General features: G+C 37.8%; 1 protein-coding gene across 1 annotated transcript; it reads left to right on the top strand.

Moving 5' to 3' along the window:
- The first annotated feature begins 296 nt into the window (after positions 1-296).
- LOC140769901 (uncharacterized) lies at positions 297-1,260 on the top strand. The gene is made up of 2 exons (XM_073110789.1): positions 297-1,163; positions 1,213-1,260. Exons 1-2 carry the CDS (start codon positions 297-299, stop codon positions 1,258-1,260), a joined length of 915 nt encoding a protein of 304 aa, XP_072966890.1.
- Positions 1,261-22,266: the final 21,006 nt, after the last annotated feature.

The raw sequence follows: 22,266 nt of genomic DNA, 5'->3' as shown, positions 1-22,266 counted from the left end.
GTTTAAGTCTCTACTTGTTTACCACGTTTGTAGTAGTGCTCAACGTGATGGTTTAGTTGTCTTTCCTTTCTGTTATGTGTGTAAGGCTTTATAAGCCAAAAATTTGCTTTGAGTTAATTAAGATTTTTTATCTAAGAATATCACTGTGTTGTTCTTTGGTTTTAAGTCTTCACAATTTGGTATCAGAGCCTCCTTACTTAGGGGTCTGATTGTGAGTTAGAAAGAAAAGAGTTTGTGAGTCTGTGAGATAGAGAGAAGAAAGAAACACAGAAAAGAAGTTGAGTGAGAGAAGAAAAATGGCTACAGAAGGAAATAGCAATTTTGTGCAGCCGGCAATACCAAAGTTTGATGGGCACTATGATCACTGGTCAATGCTAATGGAGAATTTTCTTCGTTCAAAGGAATATTGGAGTTTGATTGAGCAAGGTTTGCCTTTGGCTCCAAACAGCTCGGAAGTAACAGAGCCACAACGTAAGCTGTATGAAGAACAAAAGCTGAAAGATCTTAAGGTGAAAAACTATTTGTTTCAATCTATAGATCGTACAATTATGGAAACTATTCTTGTGAAAGATACATCGCAGCAAATCTGGGAGTCAATGCGCCTGAAGTATCAAGGTTCAACTCGGGTTAAGAGGGCTCAGTTGCAGGCCTTAAGAAGAGAATTTGAGGTTCTTCATATGAAGGAAGGAGAAGGGGTTGATGAGTACTTTGGACGAACTCTTACCATAGCCAATAAGATGAGAATTCACGGTGAGAATCTGACTCAGGTTGTGATCATTGAAAAGATATTAAGGTCCATGACTTCCAAGTTTGATTACGTGGTTTGTTCTGTGGAGGAATCAAATGACTTGGATAAACTCACAATTGATGAGTTGCAAAGTAGCCTCTTAGTGCATGAACAAAGGATGAAGGGACATGGACGAAGCAATGAGGAACAAGCTTTGAAGATTTCATTTGAAGATAGAGTAGGTGGTAGAGGAAGGGGGCGTGAAAACTTCAGAGGCAGAGGACGAGGCAGAAGGGGGCAACCTTTCAACAAAGCTCTCGTGGAGTGCTATAAGTGTCATAAGTTAGGGCACTTTCAATATGAGTGCCCTAACTTAGAGAATAATGTTAACTATGCAGAGCTGAATGAAGAAGAGGACTTACTATTGATGGCAGATGTAGAGCTTCAAAATTCAAGAAGAGATGATGTGTGGTTCCTTGATTCAGGATGCTCAAATCATATGTGTGGAAACAAAAAATGGTTTTCACACATAGATGAGAGCTTTCAACAGACTGTCAAACTAGGGAACAATACAAAAATGGAGGTTACAGGCAAGGGAAACATAAGGCTAGAGATTGGAGGAATAACCCAAGTGATCTCAGAGGTGTATTACATTCCAGAGATGAAAAATAATCTGCTCAGTATTGGTCAACTTCAGGAGAAAAATATTGCCATACTCATTCAAGGAGGAGAGTGCAAATTATATCATCCGACAAGAGGGCTGTTTATGCAAACCAAAATGAGCGCAAATCGAATGTTTGGTCTTCCAGCTTCGATGGCGCCTAACAAAATTGCGATGATAGATAAGCTTACTTGTTTCCAAGCTGTCTCTGAAGATCTGTCTCAGCTTTGGCATTGTAGGTTTGGTCACATGAACTACAAAAACTTAAAAGCAATGCAGTGCAGAAAGATGGTGAAAGGACTGCCACTATTTAAGACTCCAAATAGAGTGTGCACAGACTGCCTAGTTGGTAAGCAACATAGAGAAGCTATTTCGAAGCAGAGTACTTGGAGGGCGTGTCAAAGACTACAGCTAGTTCACGCTGACATCTGCGGACCAATTACTCCTGTGTCTAATAGTGGAAAAAGGTACTTGCTCAGTTTTATTGATGACTTTAGTAGGAAGATATGGATTTATTTCTTAAGTGAAAAGTCAGAAGCACTTGATTGGTTTAAAATCTTCAAGCAATTTGTTGAAAAAGAGAGTAGTGCATATATTACCTGCTTACGCACAGACAGAGGTGGAGAATTCACTTCTACCGACTTCAATTCTTTCTGTACACATAATGGTATAAGAAGACAATTAACGACAGCTTACACCCCCCAGCAAAATGGGGTAGCTGAACGTCGTAATAGAACTATTATGAATGCAGTGAGAAGTATGTTGTCTGCAAAGAAGGTTCCAAAGTTATTTTGGGCAGAGGCGGTCAATTGGTGTGTACATGTGATGAATAGAAGTTTTACAATGGCTGTGAAGGATAAAACTTCAGAAGAGACTTGGAGCAACGTCAAGCCTATAGTAGATTATTTTCGGGTGTTTGGGTGTTTGGCTCATGTGCATATACCAGATCAAAGAAGGGTGAAGTTAGATGATAAAAGTTTTCGGTGTGTGTTCTTTGGGGTAAGCACTGAGTCTAAAACTTACCGTCTTTATGATCCAGTTGCTAGGCGAGTCATAATAAGCAAGGATGTAGTTTTTGAAGAAAATGAGTGTTGGGATTGGGAAAAGAAGGAAATGGAAGATGAGCTAACATGGGGTGATAGTGCAGATATATTAGATGATAGAGGCAATGAGCAAGGAGAAGCAGTAGTGAATGAAAGGAGTATTAATGAGTTAACAGGTGCTGAGAATATTAGTGGAGCTATGGGTGATGGAGCTGCTACCTCATTTGAACAATTAGCAACTGAGCCAAGCACAAATGGAGGGAGGACTATCACACATGAAGGAAGAACGAGGAAAGCTCCAAGCTGGCTTGATGATTATGTTAGTGGAGAGGGTCTAGGCCTTTCAGAAGAAGAAAGTGAAACAAATCATTTTGTTCTATTTGCTACTGCTGACCCCATAACATTTCAGGAAGCAAACAGAAAAGCAAAATGGAGGGATGCCATGGCAGCTGAAATAAGAGCAATAGAGAAGAATGAAAGCTGGGAGCTGACTGTACTTCCTGAAGGTGCCAAGAAAATTGGTGTGAAATGGGTTTTCAAAACTAAGCTTAATGAGTTAGGTGAAGTTGAAAAATGCAAAGCCCGCCTTGTAGCTAAAGGCTACGCACAAGAACAAGGAGTTGACTTCAACGAGGTGTTTGCCCCGGTTGCAAGATGGGACACTATAAGGATGGTGATTTCTCTTGCAGCACAAAAAGGTTGGAGTATTTTCCAGCTTGATGTGAAGAGTGCTTTTCTTCATGGAGAGCTGGTTGAAGAGGTATTTGTTTATCAACCTCAAGGCTTTGAAAGAAAAGGAGAAGAACACAAAGTCTACTGATTAAAAAAGGCATTGTATGGCCTTAAACAAGCTCCGAGGGCATGGTACGGATGAATTGAAAGCTACTTCTTAAAGGAAGGATTTGAAAGGTGTGCCTCTGAACATACTCTCTTTATTAAGTTTGGTTTGGGAGATAATATTCTGATTGTTAGTTTGTACGTGGACGACTTAATCTTCACTGGTAATGATGTTGAAATGTTTGAAGTAATTAAAAAATCCATGATGCATGAATTTGAAATGACTGACTTGGGAAGAATGCATTATTTTCTTAGAGTTGAGGTGTTACAAAATGAAGAAGGAATTTATATAAGCCAAAAAAATTATGCTAGAGAGGTTCTTAGCAGGTTCAACATGTTAGAAAGCAATGCAGTGGCAAACCCAATTGTACCAGGGACAAAGCTTTGTAAGGATGAGAAGGGAATCAGAGTAAATGCCACTGGTTTCAAGCAAATTGTTGGTAGTCTAAGGTACCTAACTGTAACAAGGCCAGATTTAATGTATATTGTTGGTTTAATCAGTAGGTTCATGGAGAATCCTACTGAATTGCATCTGCAGGTTGCAAAAAGGGTGCTACGGTATGTGAAAGGAACAATGGACTTGGGACTGATGTACAAGAGAGGTGGAGATGTGAGCTTAGTTGGTTATACTGATAGTGATTACGCAGGAGACCTTGACGATCGAAAGAGTACTTCAGGCCATGTTTTTAGTCTTGGAAGTGGAGCTGTTGCTTGGTCGTCGAAAAAACAACCAGTAGTAAGCCTATCATCCACTGAAGCGGAATTTATTGCAGCTGCCTCAAGTGCTTGCCAAGGTGTTTGGATGAGAAGAATACTTGAAGCTCTTGGTCACACTCAAAACAAAAGGACAGTAGTGTATTGCGACAATAGTTCAACTATCAAGCTCTCAAAGAATCCAGTACTTCATGGGAGGAGCAAACATACTGACGTAAGGTTTCATTTTCTTCGTGATCTTACTAGAGATTGTGTTATAGAATTGGTTCACTGTCCCACAGAAAATCAGATAGCTGACATCATGACGAAAGCATTGAAGCTTGATACTTTTGTGAAACTCAGAGAGCTGCTCGGTGTTCGAAAAGTGCCGAAGATTAAACTGCTTGCAGGCTGAAATGCAGTTTAAGGGAGGGATTTGTTGATCAAGTCAAAGTCTGTTCAGGATATTTTGTTCACTTCTGTTAATAATTCCTTCTTTGTAGGGACTTAGTGCTTAGTTTGTTTAAGTCTCTACTTGTTTACCACGTTTGTAGCAGTGCTCAACGTGATGGTTTAGTTGTCTTTCCTTTCTGTTATGTGTGTAAGGCTTTATAAGACAAAAATTTGCTTTGAGTTAATTAAGATTTTTTATCTAAGAATATCACTGTGTTGTTCTTTGGTTTTAAGTCTTCACAGGCAAGAGAGAGAGAGAGAGAGAGAGAGAGAGAGAGAGAGAGAGAGAGAGCTTCTCATCGGCGACCGCGGCTTCGGGAAGGTGGCAGCGGGCCGACGTCGGCAACAAGAAGAGGAAGGAGTGCAAGAGAGAGTAGAGTAAGAGAGTGACCGAGAGAGAGAGAGAGAGAGAGAGAGAGAGAGAGAGAGAGAGAGAGATTTAAAGAGAGGGAGGGAAGGCGGTGGAGGAGGGGTCTTGGCAGTGGCTGCTGCGGTGCTGGGGCCCGCCGTGGCTAGTTGGCCGCAACCAGTTGGCTGCGGTGACGCGAGGGGGTGCGTGGCACGCCCCCCTCCTGCCACTGCATGGCACGAGGCCGGCTACACTGTGGCCGGCCACGTCGTGTCATGTAAATAGTTTTTTTTTTTGGGATTGTGTTGTTACACCCACTATTACCGTCGCCGAACCGCTGCTGTTGCCGCCGCTGTCACCGTCACCATGGTGGCCAAGGTGAGCTTCTTTTCCTCTCCTCTCCTCTCCTCTCCTCCCTTCTCTCTCTCTCTCTCTCTCTCTCTCTGAGGTTCACCGGAACTGAGCTGCCAACGAGAGGCCAACCGTCGGCTCGCCAGCAACGGCCGAGTCCCCTCCCCGTCGGCCTGGTCCTCTCTTCTCTCTCTCTCTTCTTCTCTTCTTCTTCTTCTTCTTCTTCTTCTTCTTCTTCTTCTTCTTCTTCTTCTTCTTCTTCTTCTTCTCTCCTTTCTGAGCTTTTTCTTTTGTTCGCTTTTATTATTTATTTTATGTTTGTTTATTTATTTAGTTAGGTATTTTTTTTAAATTAATGCAGATAAATTATTTAGACATTATGTTCATAATAATATATATTCTCCACATGATAATTATTAATTATAATTAGTATAATTAATGATTAATTAGGTTATAACTATTACGCATAAATATAGGTAATACTTTTATTTATTTATTTATTTATATTAGATTTATGTACTAATATTCATAGTATATACATTTTAAGTAATTTTAACAATTTATTGTATACTATTGTGTGTAGAATAAGATTAGTCTTATTTATTTATTTATTATTTTTCATAATTAAGTAAATACTATATAATTTCTAATTAATCAAGATAGAGTAAGAATTATAAATTTATTATAAAATAGATCTTTTCTATACTTATATCTTATTTATAATTATTTATCTTTTACTTTATAATTATATATTTAGAATATTTTTAAATAAAAAGAAACAAACCTTTCACCTTATGTTATAACTAGCATTTTATGATCATAGTATAGTTATAGTGTTTGAATCGTATCTATAATATAGATCTAGTTATGTAATCAAAAATAAAAAGAAATGATTCTAAACCTAATAAACCTTAATTTACTTGAATTAATTCTAATTAGATAAACAACTAACTTCATACTACTTAAATATTTTCAGTTCTCGAACCCTCTTATATGAGACCCCATGGACCCTATCGATAAATTGATGTTTGATTGAAGGGATAAGTGGTTCGAATCTTCTGATTAGATGTGAGTAGTCTTATCCCCTAGACGTCTTTCTTAAATTAGGTTCTATTATATATTATGTACATATATGTTTGACCTCTAGCATAATTATATAACTTTATGTAGAAATGATTATAGTCAAGCATATTTTTATCATGCATATAATTAGGCTGATCTTGTATATGAGTATGATGATGATAAATAGAGATGACGAGAAATGATTATACTGTTATGATTTTATACCGAAATGATCTCCAGTATGAGAGTGCATGTGATAGATTAGCATGGATATGCATGTGTTGATTGTATGGTTGGAGACTACATTACATCATTTTTCTCTTAATTCCTGTTCTACCTAAATTTCTGTTATGCATTGATTTATTATCATACTGAATATATGTATATGATCTATCATTTAGAAGGAAAGCATGAAATATGATTGATATGATAGTTGATCGAAAGCGTGAGGATACCCAAGTAGGCGCGAGGGTTAGGATGTGCTTGGTGGATGATTGATCACTCAACACAGTCGCGATCCTATAGCCTTACGTCTAAAGTCGTTACTCTAGCAGGTGGTGGGATATGGTTATATTTGAGATACTATTTGTAAGTGACGGAGTATGGTCTGAGTCTTCGGACATGATATTAAGACCAGGTATCGGATACTGACTATGCACAGTGGTCTAATATGATAATGATATATAAAGATGAGATATTGAGAAATGCATATGATTTTATTATCATCTGATTACCTAATTATCAAGTGGTCAATATATATCTTACATTTGATATCATAGCATGGTCATGGTCGATATGCATCATGTGTCATATTTGAGTTGAGAGAGAGTTGTGATGATAATATAACATGGAGATTTGTTTATTAATTATTAAGAATTATATACTTTTATCAGTTATGACATGTTATTTACTTTTTAATTATGTATTATTGAGAATATATTCATATACTTATTCATGACATGATGCTCTTTCTAATTCATATTATGTAGTACATGATTTACTTTTTGTTTGACATCACTGATTCGGGGTAAGGTCTATTCACTAAGTCTTTTGTTTATGACAATCTTTATTTCTTTTCTAACCCTCTCAAATATGTAGTACGTGATAGCGACTTGAGATACCCCGAGAAGATATTTTAGATTGATGAGAGGAGCTATATGTGCGAGACGGTATAGATGATAATTTATATAGAAATTGAGTTGTATCGTAGTTTGTTATATTTGTACTTTATTGTATCAGATGATGATTTGTACAATACATGTTAGATTATAGTGTACTGGTGTATTAATTGTTTAATTGTATTTTGATGATTTGTCGTGGCCTGTGTGGGTCTTACCAGATTAGGTAGTACTCTAATGTATATTATTGTGGGCACGTGGGCATGCACCTGCTCGTGCTGGGCGAGGGCATTACAATTCAGATGGTATTAGAGCTAGGTTTAAGGATGATCCGACAAACTGTCGAATATAGTAGTTGTCGGTTTGTTTTAGGATTATGCTAGTAATCGATCTTTATGAGTAGGATATTAATTAGTTGAGATAGAGATCTAGGTTGTGATGTTGAGATTATTAAGTCTTGATACTTGACTATATAGATAGAAATAATTTGTGATATTGGTATATTGAGAATTTATCTAAGCGACTAATGAATAAGAAGAGATATTATTAAATCATGCATTGATGTTATTGATGTCGAGGTGTTATAGTCTATAGAGCATAATTTTGGAGATGTATACATGTTTATATCATTATATGATGTCGTAAAGTGTAGAAATTCCTAAACATGTAGAGATATTTATTTATGTAGTAGGATTATTATTAGTAGATTTGAGGCTATTCTGAACGGATATAGCATATTTTTGGATTTTTGATCTTTTTATGGATATACTTGAGATTAGGAAATTGATGTAAAATATATATATGTGCAGAGAGACTATTCTAATTTTTATGAGGGTTATAATTATTAATTGTGGATGAATAAGTAAGACATATGATGTTTTTGTATAGTGGAAAAGATATTAGGTGATGTAAAATAGATGATTATAGAGTGTATATGGAAACGAATTTTTGGAATGACTATAATAAATTATATTCGTAAGATACTTGTGTTAGTAGGTATAAAAGTTTGATTGTACCTACAAGATGGATGATTTAATAGGGAAATACTTATCCAATAGTTTTGCTAGAGGATTAACGTCTCATTTAAATCTTTAAGTTGATGATTACCAAATAAGGTAATGAGCATAGGAAATATGACATGGATACAATTATTGGATTATGAATTATTTCAGCAGTTCAGACTTAATGTGTATATTTATGGATGGCATGATAGTAGGTTTAGTTTAGAAGTTGATAATTGTGTAAATTTACTTAGATGGAAAGAATGACAATAAAATGAATAATATAGGGTGACGATAGTTGCTAAGTTGATAGTTTCATAATACATCTTGTATGACAGTGAAAATATATTTTGATTATTAGTTTAGTTTTGGACATTGATTTAGAGGATAAGAATATTAGTTTAGTAAGAATATTATAGCATGAAGATCGTGTATTTTGGGTGATGGATTTTAATTACATGTATACAGACTTATTTTATTAAGATTATTAGGTGATATTAATGATGTTATAGAAGAATTTTGATGATGCTATAAGATTATATTGTTCAATATTTATGATGGACTTGTATAGACAATGTGATAGAATATTAAGTTAAGACTCTTAAAGAAAATGATATTTAAGTGATTTAATTAGAAATGAGATATATATATATATATTCTTATAGATGTTAAATTGAGATATTATGTACTTTGACAGGTTAGTTGTTTTGATGATACTAATTGGAGAGATAACTTAATAGAATTATTCATAGAGCCTATAGACTTGATTATTTATTATGACTGATAGTTGATTTGGAAGTTGAACTAATTGCTTCATAAGACGGATCATATTCAGTGTTTCGATGGATGTTTATTATACTGCTAGATGATAAACAGATAATGATGTATAGAAAAGTGATTATATTAGTATTTGTTTAACTATTGGCTTACATGTTCGATTATTACTAGAGCTTCTTTATATATGAATATATTAGCATCTTTTAATTCTCTATTGTACCAACCAATAACAATGATTAACTTTCTACTTGTTGTAAATTAGTAATTCGTTGATATTTATTATGAGACGAGGGTGTGGTGTGAACTTGTAATATATTAGGAAGTCTTACTAAACCAAATGGCATTACTAGTATAATTGTGATTGTATAACAAATAGGTCATGAAAGTTTCAGAGAAGTAATCGTAGTAAATTGGAGCGTGTTAATTATCATATATTTCCAACCTTTTGATTTGATTGACTAGCTAGTTATGGTTTTTGAAGCAACTTTGATCTCTATATCCTAATATGGACATCCTTGCTGCTTATTCGAACGGTTTAGTTGGAACCAAAAGATAGAAAATTTGTTGCTTATACATTCACTAAATTTAGTTATAATTAGAGAAAAGAATCACAGAGGGATGAAAATTTGTAAAGGAGAAATAGGAGTCATAAACCAACTAAGTTTAGAGATGTTAAAAAGCCAAAGCCCAATCAAAGTCAAAAGTTAAAAAAAAAATCTAAATTGGTTTAAGAAAATCGAGTCATACTAAGTCCCTAACGCTAATTAAGAATTAAAATTTTAAACTAAAACTAATTAAGAAAACCGAATCCTACTCTAATAATAACAACCGAACTTAAGTTAGTGTGCAAAAATCTAAGTAAGAGTAAAAAATGAAAAGCTGAATATAAATAAAAAAAGTAAACACGATTAACATAAGTCAACATAGAAAACCTCTCTCGCATGGAGAGAAAAAAAAAAAAAAACCATAGCCCCACTCAATGCTGGTCGATTTTATTTCACAAAATAATAGAAAAAAAAAACATGGACCCACTCAAAGCTAAGCCTCTAAATCACTTATATAAAAGTGGGAAACATTATTGTTTCTTACCAGGAGAAACCACTACATAGTTTGGATATTGTTTGTCGTCAAAATGCTACTTTAGTTTCTTTTCTAGTATTGTACATATCATTTGCACGCCCTGTGGTGTCGTCCGCGTGCTACCCTTAACTGTTGTCTAGATGCCACTTAAATTTTGGTACATCAATTTTGTGACAGCCATCTGCACTATCATTTGGTCGCTGCCTAAATGCTATCGCACCCATCACTATCATGTCCACGTCGTTCAGGTAGTGGGTGGACACTACGTCATATAGGATCCGGCTACATGTCATTTGTCTACAGAGTAGATGCCACTTCATCCAGCACCGCAGCAAATGCTAAATTTAAGGTTTTTAATTCTTCTCACTTGAATCTACATTTTTCTATAAGTAATGTATCTTGATCATATATAGTTTCTAGATTGTACATAATAAATATTTACTATTTTGTATCCATGAATTTCTCATTACAAAATTTCGCCCTTAAGGATTAGCCAAACTTTTCAATACACTCTAAATTAAGAATTTATATGTAATACTATTAAGATTTGTGAAATATTTTGCATGCTTTTTTGTTGCATGAACTTTTTATGTCATTATATGTCATGTGACTTTTTTATGTCATGACATTTAGTATATTTTTGTATATGTAATTTTATGCGGTTTTGAGCACATGGATGCATGTGAGGATCTAGACCTCATAAATAGATATGTTTTGAGGTTGTAGAAATAGCATAAGTTTGAGGCTATCCGGAGAAGCAATGTAAGAAACTTTATTATGTAAATGACTTTGTTATAATATTTAGTTTATATGACTTAACTATTTTTGTCTTAGCAAATTGTAAGATTTAGATAGCCTCACTTGTTGACATCATTTTATACGAATTATAAGACAATAGGTGCCACATCCACTAATTCTTTGTATTCTTATAGAGAGCAAATCCTACTTGCCTACATAGTACTAGAGATTACCATTGACTGAGCATTTATTACTATTCTAATCGAGTTGGAGCCAACAAACACACATATTTCATCTTGTTGTCGGGGAGGTTGATACACCAAGTTATAGTCTTTTTTATTACATCAGTTATTTATTTTATTAAAATAAATTTTTTGTAAGTCGCGTTTGAACGCGAAAGGGGACACGTTCGAACGCCTTTGCGAATGCCTATATCAGGTTCGCAAAAATAGAGAACGTGAAATGTGCATTCAAAAGCGGTCGGACGCGTTCAAACGTCTAATCAAGTTCGCATCGATAGAGAATGTCTTTTGTGCGTTCGAACACGGTCGGGCACGTTCGAATGCGATCAGGCGCGTTCGAACACAATCGGTGGGAGTCCACCAGAATTAGAATTAATAATTGTTATTTTGGCTTGTTGGCTAGTCTCTATAAAGATGTGAATGGCAGCAAAATCAAGATGTTTAATGAATATTGGTTTTTGGCCTCCCCTATCCTCTCTCTAGTCTCTCTACCCTAATCTCCCTCCTCCCTCTTCACTAACCAAGCACCTCTACCATTAGCAAGATCATCTCCTAACTTCTAATCTCCTTCGTCTGTTGAGTTCTCTCTCTTCCTTGGGATCTCGACCACTTCTTTTCCTTCATCTTTATCCCTTAAACTACATCAACCATCCACCCTCATCTTCATTATCATCCATAACCCTATCATCCACTTCACCTGTCACCACCACCTTCATCCCCACTATATTGTGATTTCATCTCAATTGTAGTTTAAATCTGCAAAGGACGTACATACAAGAAACGTAGACCAGGGAGTTATGGATGAATCCAACTTGGTTTCATAATTTTCTGACTAAGGGAGAATATTTAGTGAATATTTTTTTAGATTGTATGGATTGCTTCCTACAATAAATCCAGATCTTGTAGGGATCGTTTCGTAGGCCCCTATCATTGGTATCAGAGCCTGGTTAAACTCGGACCTCTATTAATGGTGGAAACAAAGAAAATAGCATCAACAAGGAGATCAATGGAGAACACACCGATTAGGGAAGACTCAATTCACGATAACCCTAACTATGAAACTGATTCCTTTGGGGCGACAACGGCAAGACTGAGTCAATCAACGTCCATGGGTGTGAACATGGGCTTAGTAAATGAACTTAGGAGCATGTTCCAAACATTGCTGCATAGGGTTGACGCAATGTAGAATGATCATAATACTTTAAATGAATATGTCATGAACTAATCAGTTTTGTCATCTCCTCAACGAAGATTGGTGCCTCAAGAAGGACCAGCGGTGGGACCACACCGAACTGATACCCCATAGGTCCAGCTACGCCATGTTAATGTCAGTGATCCTCTTTTACCTATTCCTACACATCATTCCCCACCATCGATACACAACCCAACACTAGCGATAGTGGAACCCGAGAGGCGTGCGGCACTAATACGCTTTATTGATGAAGAGGATTGGCAAGAGGATGATGTTGATCCCTTAGGAGATGGTGATATGCATGCCCAAGGATTTAGAGAAGGAGATCAACAAGCACAAAGGTTCAGATTGGAACCAAGGATCTTTCGTGAACTCGACAATGCTATTAGGGAGAGAATTGCACATTTGAACTTTCTAAAATTTCAAGGCTATGATCCAATGGATTGGGTGTTTTAAGTGGAACAATACTTTAATTCTCAATGGATAGCAGAGGACGCAAATGTCTAGATGGCAAGCTTTCACCTCCAAGGAATGGCATTACATTGGTATCGATTGACTATTCGTGGTGGAGGATTCACTGGTTGGGTAAACTTTTGTAGGAGGATTACACGCAGATTTGGGATAGTAACATATGAAGATTTTGCTGCCACATTAAGCAAGATGGTTCAGAAGACAACCGTATTGGAGTGCCAAGCAGAATTTGAAAAAGTTAGTAGTCATTACGAGCCACTTTAGTTCGAACCGACATTGATGAGCACATTCATTTTAGGATTGTGGGAGGAGATACAGGCGAATGTTCATGCTCTCTATCCTACCACTCTTGAGGAGACCTTTGAGAAGGCTGCTATAATGGAGCAAAAGCACAAGGCTCTCAAAATGGTAGCGAAAGCCAATTGGGACAACCGAGATGGGCGGTTTGCGCCTAGAATGCCGGTTGAAAATTCTGCGGGTTCAAAGACAGTGGCTACTAGTACTAGACCACGATCACCTTTGAGACCTTCTTCCGATGTTAGAGGAGGCACAAGAACCCCCGTTCGAACTCTCACACCTGCCTAGGTGGAGGAGCGAAGAGCGAAGGGCCTTTGCTTTTGATGCAATGAACGTTTTACTCTTGATCATTGGTGTTCCAAACCAATCGGGAGTGTGATTCTCATCGACGATCTCGAGGAGGACGATGAGGTTGTTGGTGATGGAGAGTGTTCAGAGGAGGTCTATGAAGAGGCCATAGAAGAGGGTGTGGAGGAAGATATCTAAGCTGAAATATCGATGCATGCATATTCGGGTACTTTTGCGCCAAGGGCATTGCTGGTGGACGGACTCGTTAGAAAGTATTGCTTAAATTTCATTCACATGCTCCGAAATTTAAAACTGACGAGTCCTAAACTTTGTAACCACTGAGTGCCAAGGATAATGTCCGCTCTTTGCAGCACTAATGGATACAAGTCCATAATGATGTCGTGCCCCTGCACCCGGATACCGACCCAAAGACACAAGCTCTCCGCCTTAAGCTTCGTGCCGTCTCCAATAGTAACGTCAAACTCCATGGTTTGTTCAGCATTCAAGCCAAATCTCCTCACTAACCTCTCGTCTAGCAAGTTGTGTGTACTCCCGAAATCGATAAGGATGTGCACACAATGCCTTCTAACGAGTCTGTCTACCCGTAATGTCCTCGGTGCAGAAGTTCTTAAATATGCATGCATCGATATTTCAGCTTAGATATCTTCCTCCGTGCCCTCCTCAATGGCCTCCTCATGGAGCTCCTCTGAACACTCTCCATCACCTACGTCCAATCGTGTGGTTCTCTCTCGGATAGCATTGTCGGGTTCGCGAAAGATTCTTGGTTTAGGTCTGAACCTTTGTACATGTTGATCTCCTTCTCTAAATCCTAGAGCACGTTCATCACCATCTCCGAAGGGATCAACCTCATCTTCAAAGTGTCAATCCTCTTTATCGACGAAGATCACTAGTGTTGCTCGCCTCTTGGGTTCCACCATCGTCAGTCTTGGGTTTTGTAACGGAGGTGGGGATGATGTGTAGGCATAGGTAAAAGAGGATTATTGATACTAACATGTCGCATCTGGACCTATGGGGTATCAGTTCGTTGTGATCCCACCACTGGTCCTTCTTGAGGCACCGATCTTCATCGAGGAGATGACGAAGTCGATCGGTTTATGATATATTCATTTAAAGCATTATGATCATTCTACACGTCAATCCTATGCAGCAATGTTTGGAACATGCCCCTAAGTTCATTCGCCAAGCCCATGTTCACACCTATGGACGTTGGTTGACTCGATCCTATCGTGGTCTCTCCAAAGGAATCGGCCTCACGGTTAGGGTTATCATGGGTTGAGTCTTCCATTGTTGGTGTGCTCTCCATTGGTCTCCTTGTCGACGTCATCTTCCTTGTTTCGACCATTAATAGAGGTCTAAGGTTCGCTTGGCTCTAATACCAATGATAGGTTCTATAGTACCAAAAGATAGGCTTTGATACCAATGATTGGGTACGGAATGATTCCTTTAATATCTAAATGTATTGTAGGAAGCAGTCTATGCAACTGAGAAAAAATATTCACCAAATATTCTCCTGTAGTCAAAAAATTACAAAACTAAGTTAAATCGATCCATACCTCCTTGATCTACGTTTTTTATATTTACGCCCTTTGCATATTCGAATTACAACTGGGACAAAATTATGATTTAGTGCGGATGATGGTGGTAGTGACGGATGGTGATGTTAGGGTTATGGATGGTAATGGAGATCAGGGTGGATGGTAGATGTTGTTTAAGTAATGAAGACAAAGGAGAAGAAGTGGTCGAGATCCCAAGGAAGAGAGAGGACTCGACAGATGAGGGAGATTAGAAGTTAGGAGAGACCTTGCCAACTGTAAAGGTGGTAGGTTTGTGAAGAGAGAGGAGAGAGATTAGGGTAGAGAAGATAGAGACAAGATAGGAGGCAAGAATTCAATAATCCAATAGCATTATGATTTTGGCTGACATTCACACCTTTATAGAGGCTAGCCAACAAGCCAAAATAATAATTATTAACTCTAATTTTAAAAGATTCTCGTCGATCGTGTTCGAACACGACCAATCGCATTCAAACACACAAAAGACATTCTCTGTTGATGCGAACGCAATGTAGGTATTCGAATGCGCATTTTATGTTATCTATTTTTGCGAACCTGATGTAGGCATTCGCAAATGCGTTCGAATATGACACCTTCCGCGTTCGAATGCGACCTATAGGAATTTTATTTTAATAAAAATAAATAAATAATGCAATAAGAAAAGACCCTAACTAAGTCTATCAGAATAAAATGTAAGTAAGGAAATAAAGATGTGCGACTTGATGGCGTTCAGTCTCTACCAATTCTAGTGGTGCAGCCGATGGTGGGGGTGCCTTATGCGAGTGATTTTGCCTATCTTTTTTAGTTAGGACCAGTAGGAGATGAGCCCAAAATGAGTCCAGGTACTACAACTGATTTGTCTAATTTATTAGATAAATTTGCTGGACTATTTGAGGAGCTAAAGGAGTTACCACCAAGGCGAGCGGCGGACCACCTCATAGAGATTGTGCCCAAGGCTGCATCGATGAATATGAGACCACATCGGTATCCACATGTGTAAAAGGAAGTCATCTCTAAAATGGTAGCCAAGATATTAGAGCAAGGCCTCATACAACTAAGTAGGGGTACAACCAAGTAGGGGTGAAAACGGATCGGATTAACTCCAACCCGACCTGCTATCCGACCCGACTCGGATCAGATTCGAATAAAAAATTTCTATTTGATTTGGATTCGGATTCGGATACGGATAGAATTTTTGAAAAAAATTCGAATACGGATTCGGATACGGGTCGGATATATTTTTCGGATTCGGATATCGGATATCCGTTTACCCGCATATTTTTTTAAATGATTTACAGTTTTTAGTTTGCTTATTTAAATAGTAAGTATTAATATTATTACTAATAATACGTTATATATTATTTATAGAGATTAATTTCTCTAATTTATATATTTGACATACAAAATATTATTTGTTGTAAAAATCTAATAATTTTGTGTTAATTATATTTAAATAAAAGAATATAATTATTTTAAATTTAATCAATATCCGTTTAAAATCCTATCCTGTATCCGAAAATTATCCGTATTCGTTTAGTTAGGATATGGTTTTAAATTTTGGTATCCGTCCAATATCCATATCCGAATCCGTATCCGAACTAAAAATACGGATCCAGATATGGGTTGAGCACTATCCAATCCATTTTCACCCCTACAACCAAGTCATATCTCTAACTCATTACCGGTGCTATTGGTGCGAAAAAAAGACGGGATATGGCGTTTTTGTGTCGACTACCAAGCACTAAACGCTATCACCGTCAAGGACCGGTATCCCATTTCAGTCATGGAGGAGCTGCTGGATGAGCTTGCAGAGGCAATCATATTCAGCAAGCTTGACTTGAGGGCCGAGTATTATCAAATTAGAGTTCACCCGACAGATATGCACAAAACTGCATTTAAGACTGCGGACGGGCATTACGAGTTCTGAGTGATGCCCTTTAGTCTCACCAATGCTCCAGCTACTTTTCAATGCCTCATGAATGATATTTTTCGGCCTCTACTATAAAGGAATGTCTTGGTATTCTTTGACGATATTTTTGTGTACAGTAGGATTGAAAAGGAGCATTGGCGATATTTCGAGGATGTGCTGAATTTGTTGAAGCAAAACTAGTTGAAGATTAAGAAGTCCAAGTGCCTATGGGGAGTACCACAAGTGAAATATTTAAGCCACATCATCATAGCGAAAGGAGTGGCAGCGGATCTTTAAAAGTTGCCGTGCATGACCGCTTAGCCGATCCTTACTTCCACTAAAGGATTGCGAGGTTTCTTGGGGCTGACTAGATATTATCGTCGCTTTATCGCTAGGTATGGCAAGATCGCGACTTCTCTCACTTCTTTACTGAGGAAGAACTCCTTTAGATAGAAGGATGAAGCCACTACAACCTTTGAAAGATCTGAAAATAGCAATGACGACACCCGTTCTAGCTCTACTGGACTTCACCAAAGAGTTCGTCGTACAATGTGATGCGTCGGGAGTTGGCGTAGGAATTATACTAATGTAAGGAGTACGTCCCATAGCCTTTCTTAGTAAGGTTTTATCACAAAAATCTTAGCAATTATCGACCTATGAGAGAGAGATGTTGGCAATTTTGCATGCAGTGACAAAGTGGAGGCCTTATTTGATCGATAGGCAATTCATTATTCGAACCAATCAAAAGAGCTTTCCATATTTTATGGGACAGCATATTCACATTCCTACATAGTAGAGATGAGTCACAAAATTGCTGGGATATGATTATGAAATTTAATATATGAAAGTAATAGAAAATAGTGCGGCGAATGCACTATCAATACCGAACCGTGTTTGGGAAGACATTTCTATGAATTTCATAGAAGTTCTTCCACTGATACGTGGATATTCCGTTATTTTTGTGGTGGTTGACAGATTGAGTAAGTATGCGCACTTTTCTACACTGTCATATCTATTTTTAGCCAAGTCAGTGGCTGAAATTTTTATTAAAGATATTGCTCGATTGCATGGCATGCCACGCACGATTATCTCGGATCGTGATTATATATTTATGAGTGACTTTTGGATGGAGTCTTTCATATTACAGGGGACTCGATTGAACTTCAGTTCGGCCTACCATCCACAGACGGACGACCAAACCGAGGTGGTCAATCAAGGCATTGAGCAGTGCTTACGATGCTTTGTTAGAGAGATGCCGAGACTAGGTTGGAGTTCTTATCATGGGCGGAGTGGTCTTACAACACCGCCCACCATAGCAGTATTGGCATGGCTCCATTTGAGGTGGTGTATGGACGCACAGCTCCAATATTACGCACTTATAATCTAGTGACATCTACAGATCGAACGGAGGTGGACTTAGCTTTAATGGATAGAGATGCTACATTAAGGAGATTGTGTGCTCATCTTAAACTTGCTCAAAATCATATGAAGCAAGTTTGTGATCGCAGTCATAGGGAGCAGAAGTTTGACATCGATAGTTGGGTGTTCGTGAGGGTGCAACCGTATCGATAGGTGACTTTGCGTCCGATGCGAAACCAGAAGTTAGCACTTCACTACTTCAATCCGTTTCGGATGTTAGAGCATATCGATCTGGTTATGTTTCGTTTGGAGCTATTTGAAGGGTCGAGAGTGTATTCTGTCTTCCATGTCTCATTGCTGAGGGAGCGGATTGGAGATGATGAGGTCATTGGATCAGTTCTACCGGAGCCAATAGAGCAGACAGAGATCATAGAGCCAGTTTGTGTACTTGCTAGGCATCGACGATATTATGGTACCAGATTAGAGATGGAGGTTCTAGTCGAGTGGCTTGGCAAACCATCCGATGACGCGATATGGGAGTTGGAGATGGACATCTTGGAGCGTTTCTCCGACTTCACACCTTGAGGACAAGGTGGTGGAAGTGTGGTGAGCTGATACACCTAGTTAGAGTCCTTTCTTATTGCATTAGTTATTTATTTTATTAAAATAAATTTTCTGTAGGTCGCGTTCGAATGCGGAAGGGGGCACTCGAACGCCTTTGCGAACGCCTGCATTAAGTTTGCAAAAGCAGAGAAAGCGAAATGTGCGTTCGAACGTAGTCGGGCACATTAGAATGCCTGCATTAGAATATCCTCTCTCTAGTCTCTCTACTCTAATCTCCCTCCTCCCTCTTCACCAACTAGCCATCTCTACCGTTGGCAAAGTCTCTCAAAACTTCTAATCTCCCTTGTCTGTTGAGTCCTCCCTCTTCCTTGGGATCTCGACCACTTCTTTCCCTTCGTCTTTATCTCTTAAACTACGTCAACCATCCACCCTCATCTCTATTATCATCCATAACCCTATCATCCACTCCACCCGTCACCACCACCTTCATCCCCACTAAATATAAAAAAGGTAGATCAGGGAGTTATGGATCAGTCCAACTTAGTTTCGTCATTTTCTGACTATAGCAGAATATTTGGTGAATATTATCACTAGGTTGCACGGACTGCTTACTGTAATAAATCTAGATCTTGAAGGGATCGTTCCGTAAGCTCTATAGCTCACCTCATCTTTGCTCTAAATGTCTTTTTATGATATCTCAAATCGCTATAAGCTAAATGCTCAATGAATAGACCTTACTCGAATCAATAATGTCAAACAGACAGTAAATTATATATTGGATATTATAAATTTGGAAAGAGCATTAAATCATAAATGAGTATATAAATGTATCATCAATAATATATAAATAGATAATAAGTCTTATGTCATATTCTAACTTTTTTAAATATATTAATATATGAAGAATATATGAGTAAAAGGGACTTGGAGAGCCCTAGATTATCTATTGGTTTGACTTTTCCTAATGTGCAAGCATTTAGGCTACTTCTTAAGAAATTTCACATCAAGAAAGGTTATGAATACAAATTTATTAAAAATGAGTCATCTAGAGTGACTGTTGTATGCAAGAAAGAATGTGGATTTAAATGTCATGCTGTTACAAACCGACTTGATTTGATTTGCAGTGGTTGAGATTAAGATCTACACGGGATTTGGGATCCGTGGGTAGAGGAACGAATTCCTAGGTATATGATGGAGGTGATGATAGAGTGGAGGCCGAGTATTTGAATGGAGGTGGCTCAATAATAAATGATGGTGGTGGTGGTTAAAGGCTATGATTAGCCTACAACTGTGGTAAAAATCATATGGGAGGTAGAGACGGTTAAGATAAAGAGATGAAGGGGGAGAAGTAGGTCTGTCCTATAGGACTAGAGGGATCGACGGTAGAGGGAGATTAGAAGCTAGACAAGATCATACCAACGAAAGAGGTGGTGCTGGTTGGTAAAGGAGGAGGGAGATGTGGAGGCCAACAACCTAGTTGAAAGAGATGATGTCAGGGCAAAAGCCAATTAATCTTTCATTTCAAGCATATCTAAGATACAAGCCATAAGGCCCTATTTATAAATATTAAATCAAAAAGTCAAACAAATTTAACTAGGTCAGTTTTTCTTATCTTCTCGGATCAACCCATCGTTTCTCCATAGATAGATTCTGAATCTGGAGAAGTCGTGAATTCCAAAGTTGTAGATCTAGAGGTTGGCGATCTTATCCAATTAGTTTGATATTATTCAGATATATATAGAATATTCTGAGAATATTTTTTTAAACTACGCAGAGCTAGATTTAGCTAATTAAATAAAATTCTAACATACTAAGACTTTGACTAAACCACATAAGAATAATAAATAAGATAACTAGACTTGATCTATCAAACCCAATGTCTTTCGAGGTGATCCGATCTAGTCTGAATCATATCATTTCACCACGCTTCTGTTCACTTTGTCCTCAAGGTAAGAAGTAGTCATCGTTTATGAAAAGACGTCTCTTTAGTAACCTTGAAATTGCCTTCATGATGTTTTGGTGTGGTCTTTCTTGTGGTCAGCATCTATTTCGAGGAAGACATGCTCTGTCATAGCCTCCTATAAGTTCTCAAAACACCCTCATGACTGGCCTCCGGAGTTTGGTAGAAGTGCTCCAACAATTTCTGCCGCAACCCGTCGTCCGCAGGCACCCGGATGCACTCGCAGTCCAAATGAAGGAGGCAAGGCAAAACTCAATTCTTCAATAATGATCTTTGGTTGCCATCCACATCCCTTTTAGAGGCTAACCAAACAACTCAAAAGTAACCCTAAACAATATAATTTCGCCGACCGCGTTCAAACGCGCCTGACCGCGTTCAAACACACAGAGTTTGCTCTTCTCTGGATTTGCGAACGCGATGGAGGCGTTCGAACGCGCGATCGAACGCGCCTGTTTCCCACTTCTCTAGATTTGCGAATGCGATGCAGGTGTTCAGAGTGAGTTCGAACGCGGCGTTCGAACGCACAATGCACACTTTCACAATCACGTTCACAACCGCGTTCACAACCACGTTCGAACGCACTCCACCCGTGTTCGAACATGACTTACAGAAAATTTATTTTATTGGAAATTAAATATTAAAACAAGAAACAAAGACACTCTTAAAGTGTATCCATGCTCAAGACAACATCGGTGAAGTCCGAATCCTATCAGAGGCACTGGTTAGTAAAGGTGGGGGAGGGAGATGTAGAGGCCGGTGACCTAGTTGAGAGAGATGTTAGGGCAAAAGCCAATTAATCTTTTATTCTAAGCATATCTAAGATACAAGCCATAAAACCCTATTTATAGAGATTAAATCAAAATGTTTAAAATAAATTTAACTAAATTACTCTTCCTTATCTTCTTAGATTAACCCTTTGTTTTGCCATAAATAGATTCTGAATCTGAAGAAGTTAAATATCTGGAGGTTAGCGATCTTTTGCATGATATTATTCGAATATCTGTAGAATATTCTACGAATATTTTTTTTAAAACTGCGCAGAGTTGGATTTAGCTAATTAAATAAAATCCTAACATACTAAGACTTTGATTAAACCATATAAGAATAATAAATAGGATAACTAGACTTGATCTATCAAGCCCAATGTCTTTCAAGGTGATCTGATCTAGTCCGAATCACATCATATGCATCTCCATTAGCATATAGCTCCACTTATCAAATTAAAAGTCTCAAAGGGCCTCATTCATGTGAAAGAGTCTATAAAAATACAGCAGCAATAAGTACATAGCTTTCTAAAAATATATATGGAACAACTAATTGACAATACAGATTAAAAAGTTAATTATATATAGAAGGCAATTAGGAGAGACTGGATGTTAAATGTATCAAGAATGTAAGTTTATAGAGCAAAGAAAAAGGCTTTGCCGAAAATAGAAGGAAGTCATATAGAGTGTTAGGTTTTTTATTTGTTGGCAATTTTGTACAAAATATTCTAAGTGTATTTTTTCATGTATATGAGC

The sequence above is a fragment of the Typha angustifolia genome, chromosome 11, assembly GCF_048772165.1.
Source record: "Typha angustifolia cultivar Huaian chromosome 11, ASM4877216v1, whole genome shotgun sequence".
NCBI classification, from domain to species: Eukaryota; Viridiplantae; Streptophyta; class Magnoliopsida; order Poales; family Typhaceae; genus Typha; species Typha angustifolia.
This window is presented reverse-complemented; position numbering and strand designations above follow the sequence as displayed.

Bases quoted from the DNA above. Each gene is read 5' to 3' on its own strand.
- LOC140769901 (XM_073110789.1), top strand. From the start codon at position 297: ATGGCTACAGAAGGAAATAGCAATTTTGTGCAGCCGGCAATACCAAAG. The intron at 1,164-1,212 runs GTAGAGCTTCAA...TCCTTGATTCAG, and splicing joins ACTTACTATTGATGGCAGAT to GATGCTCAAATCATATGTGT.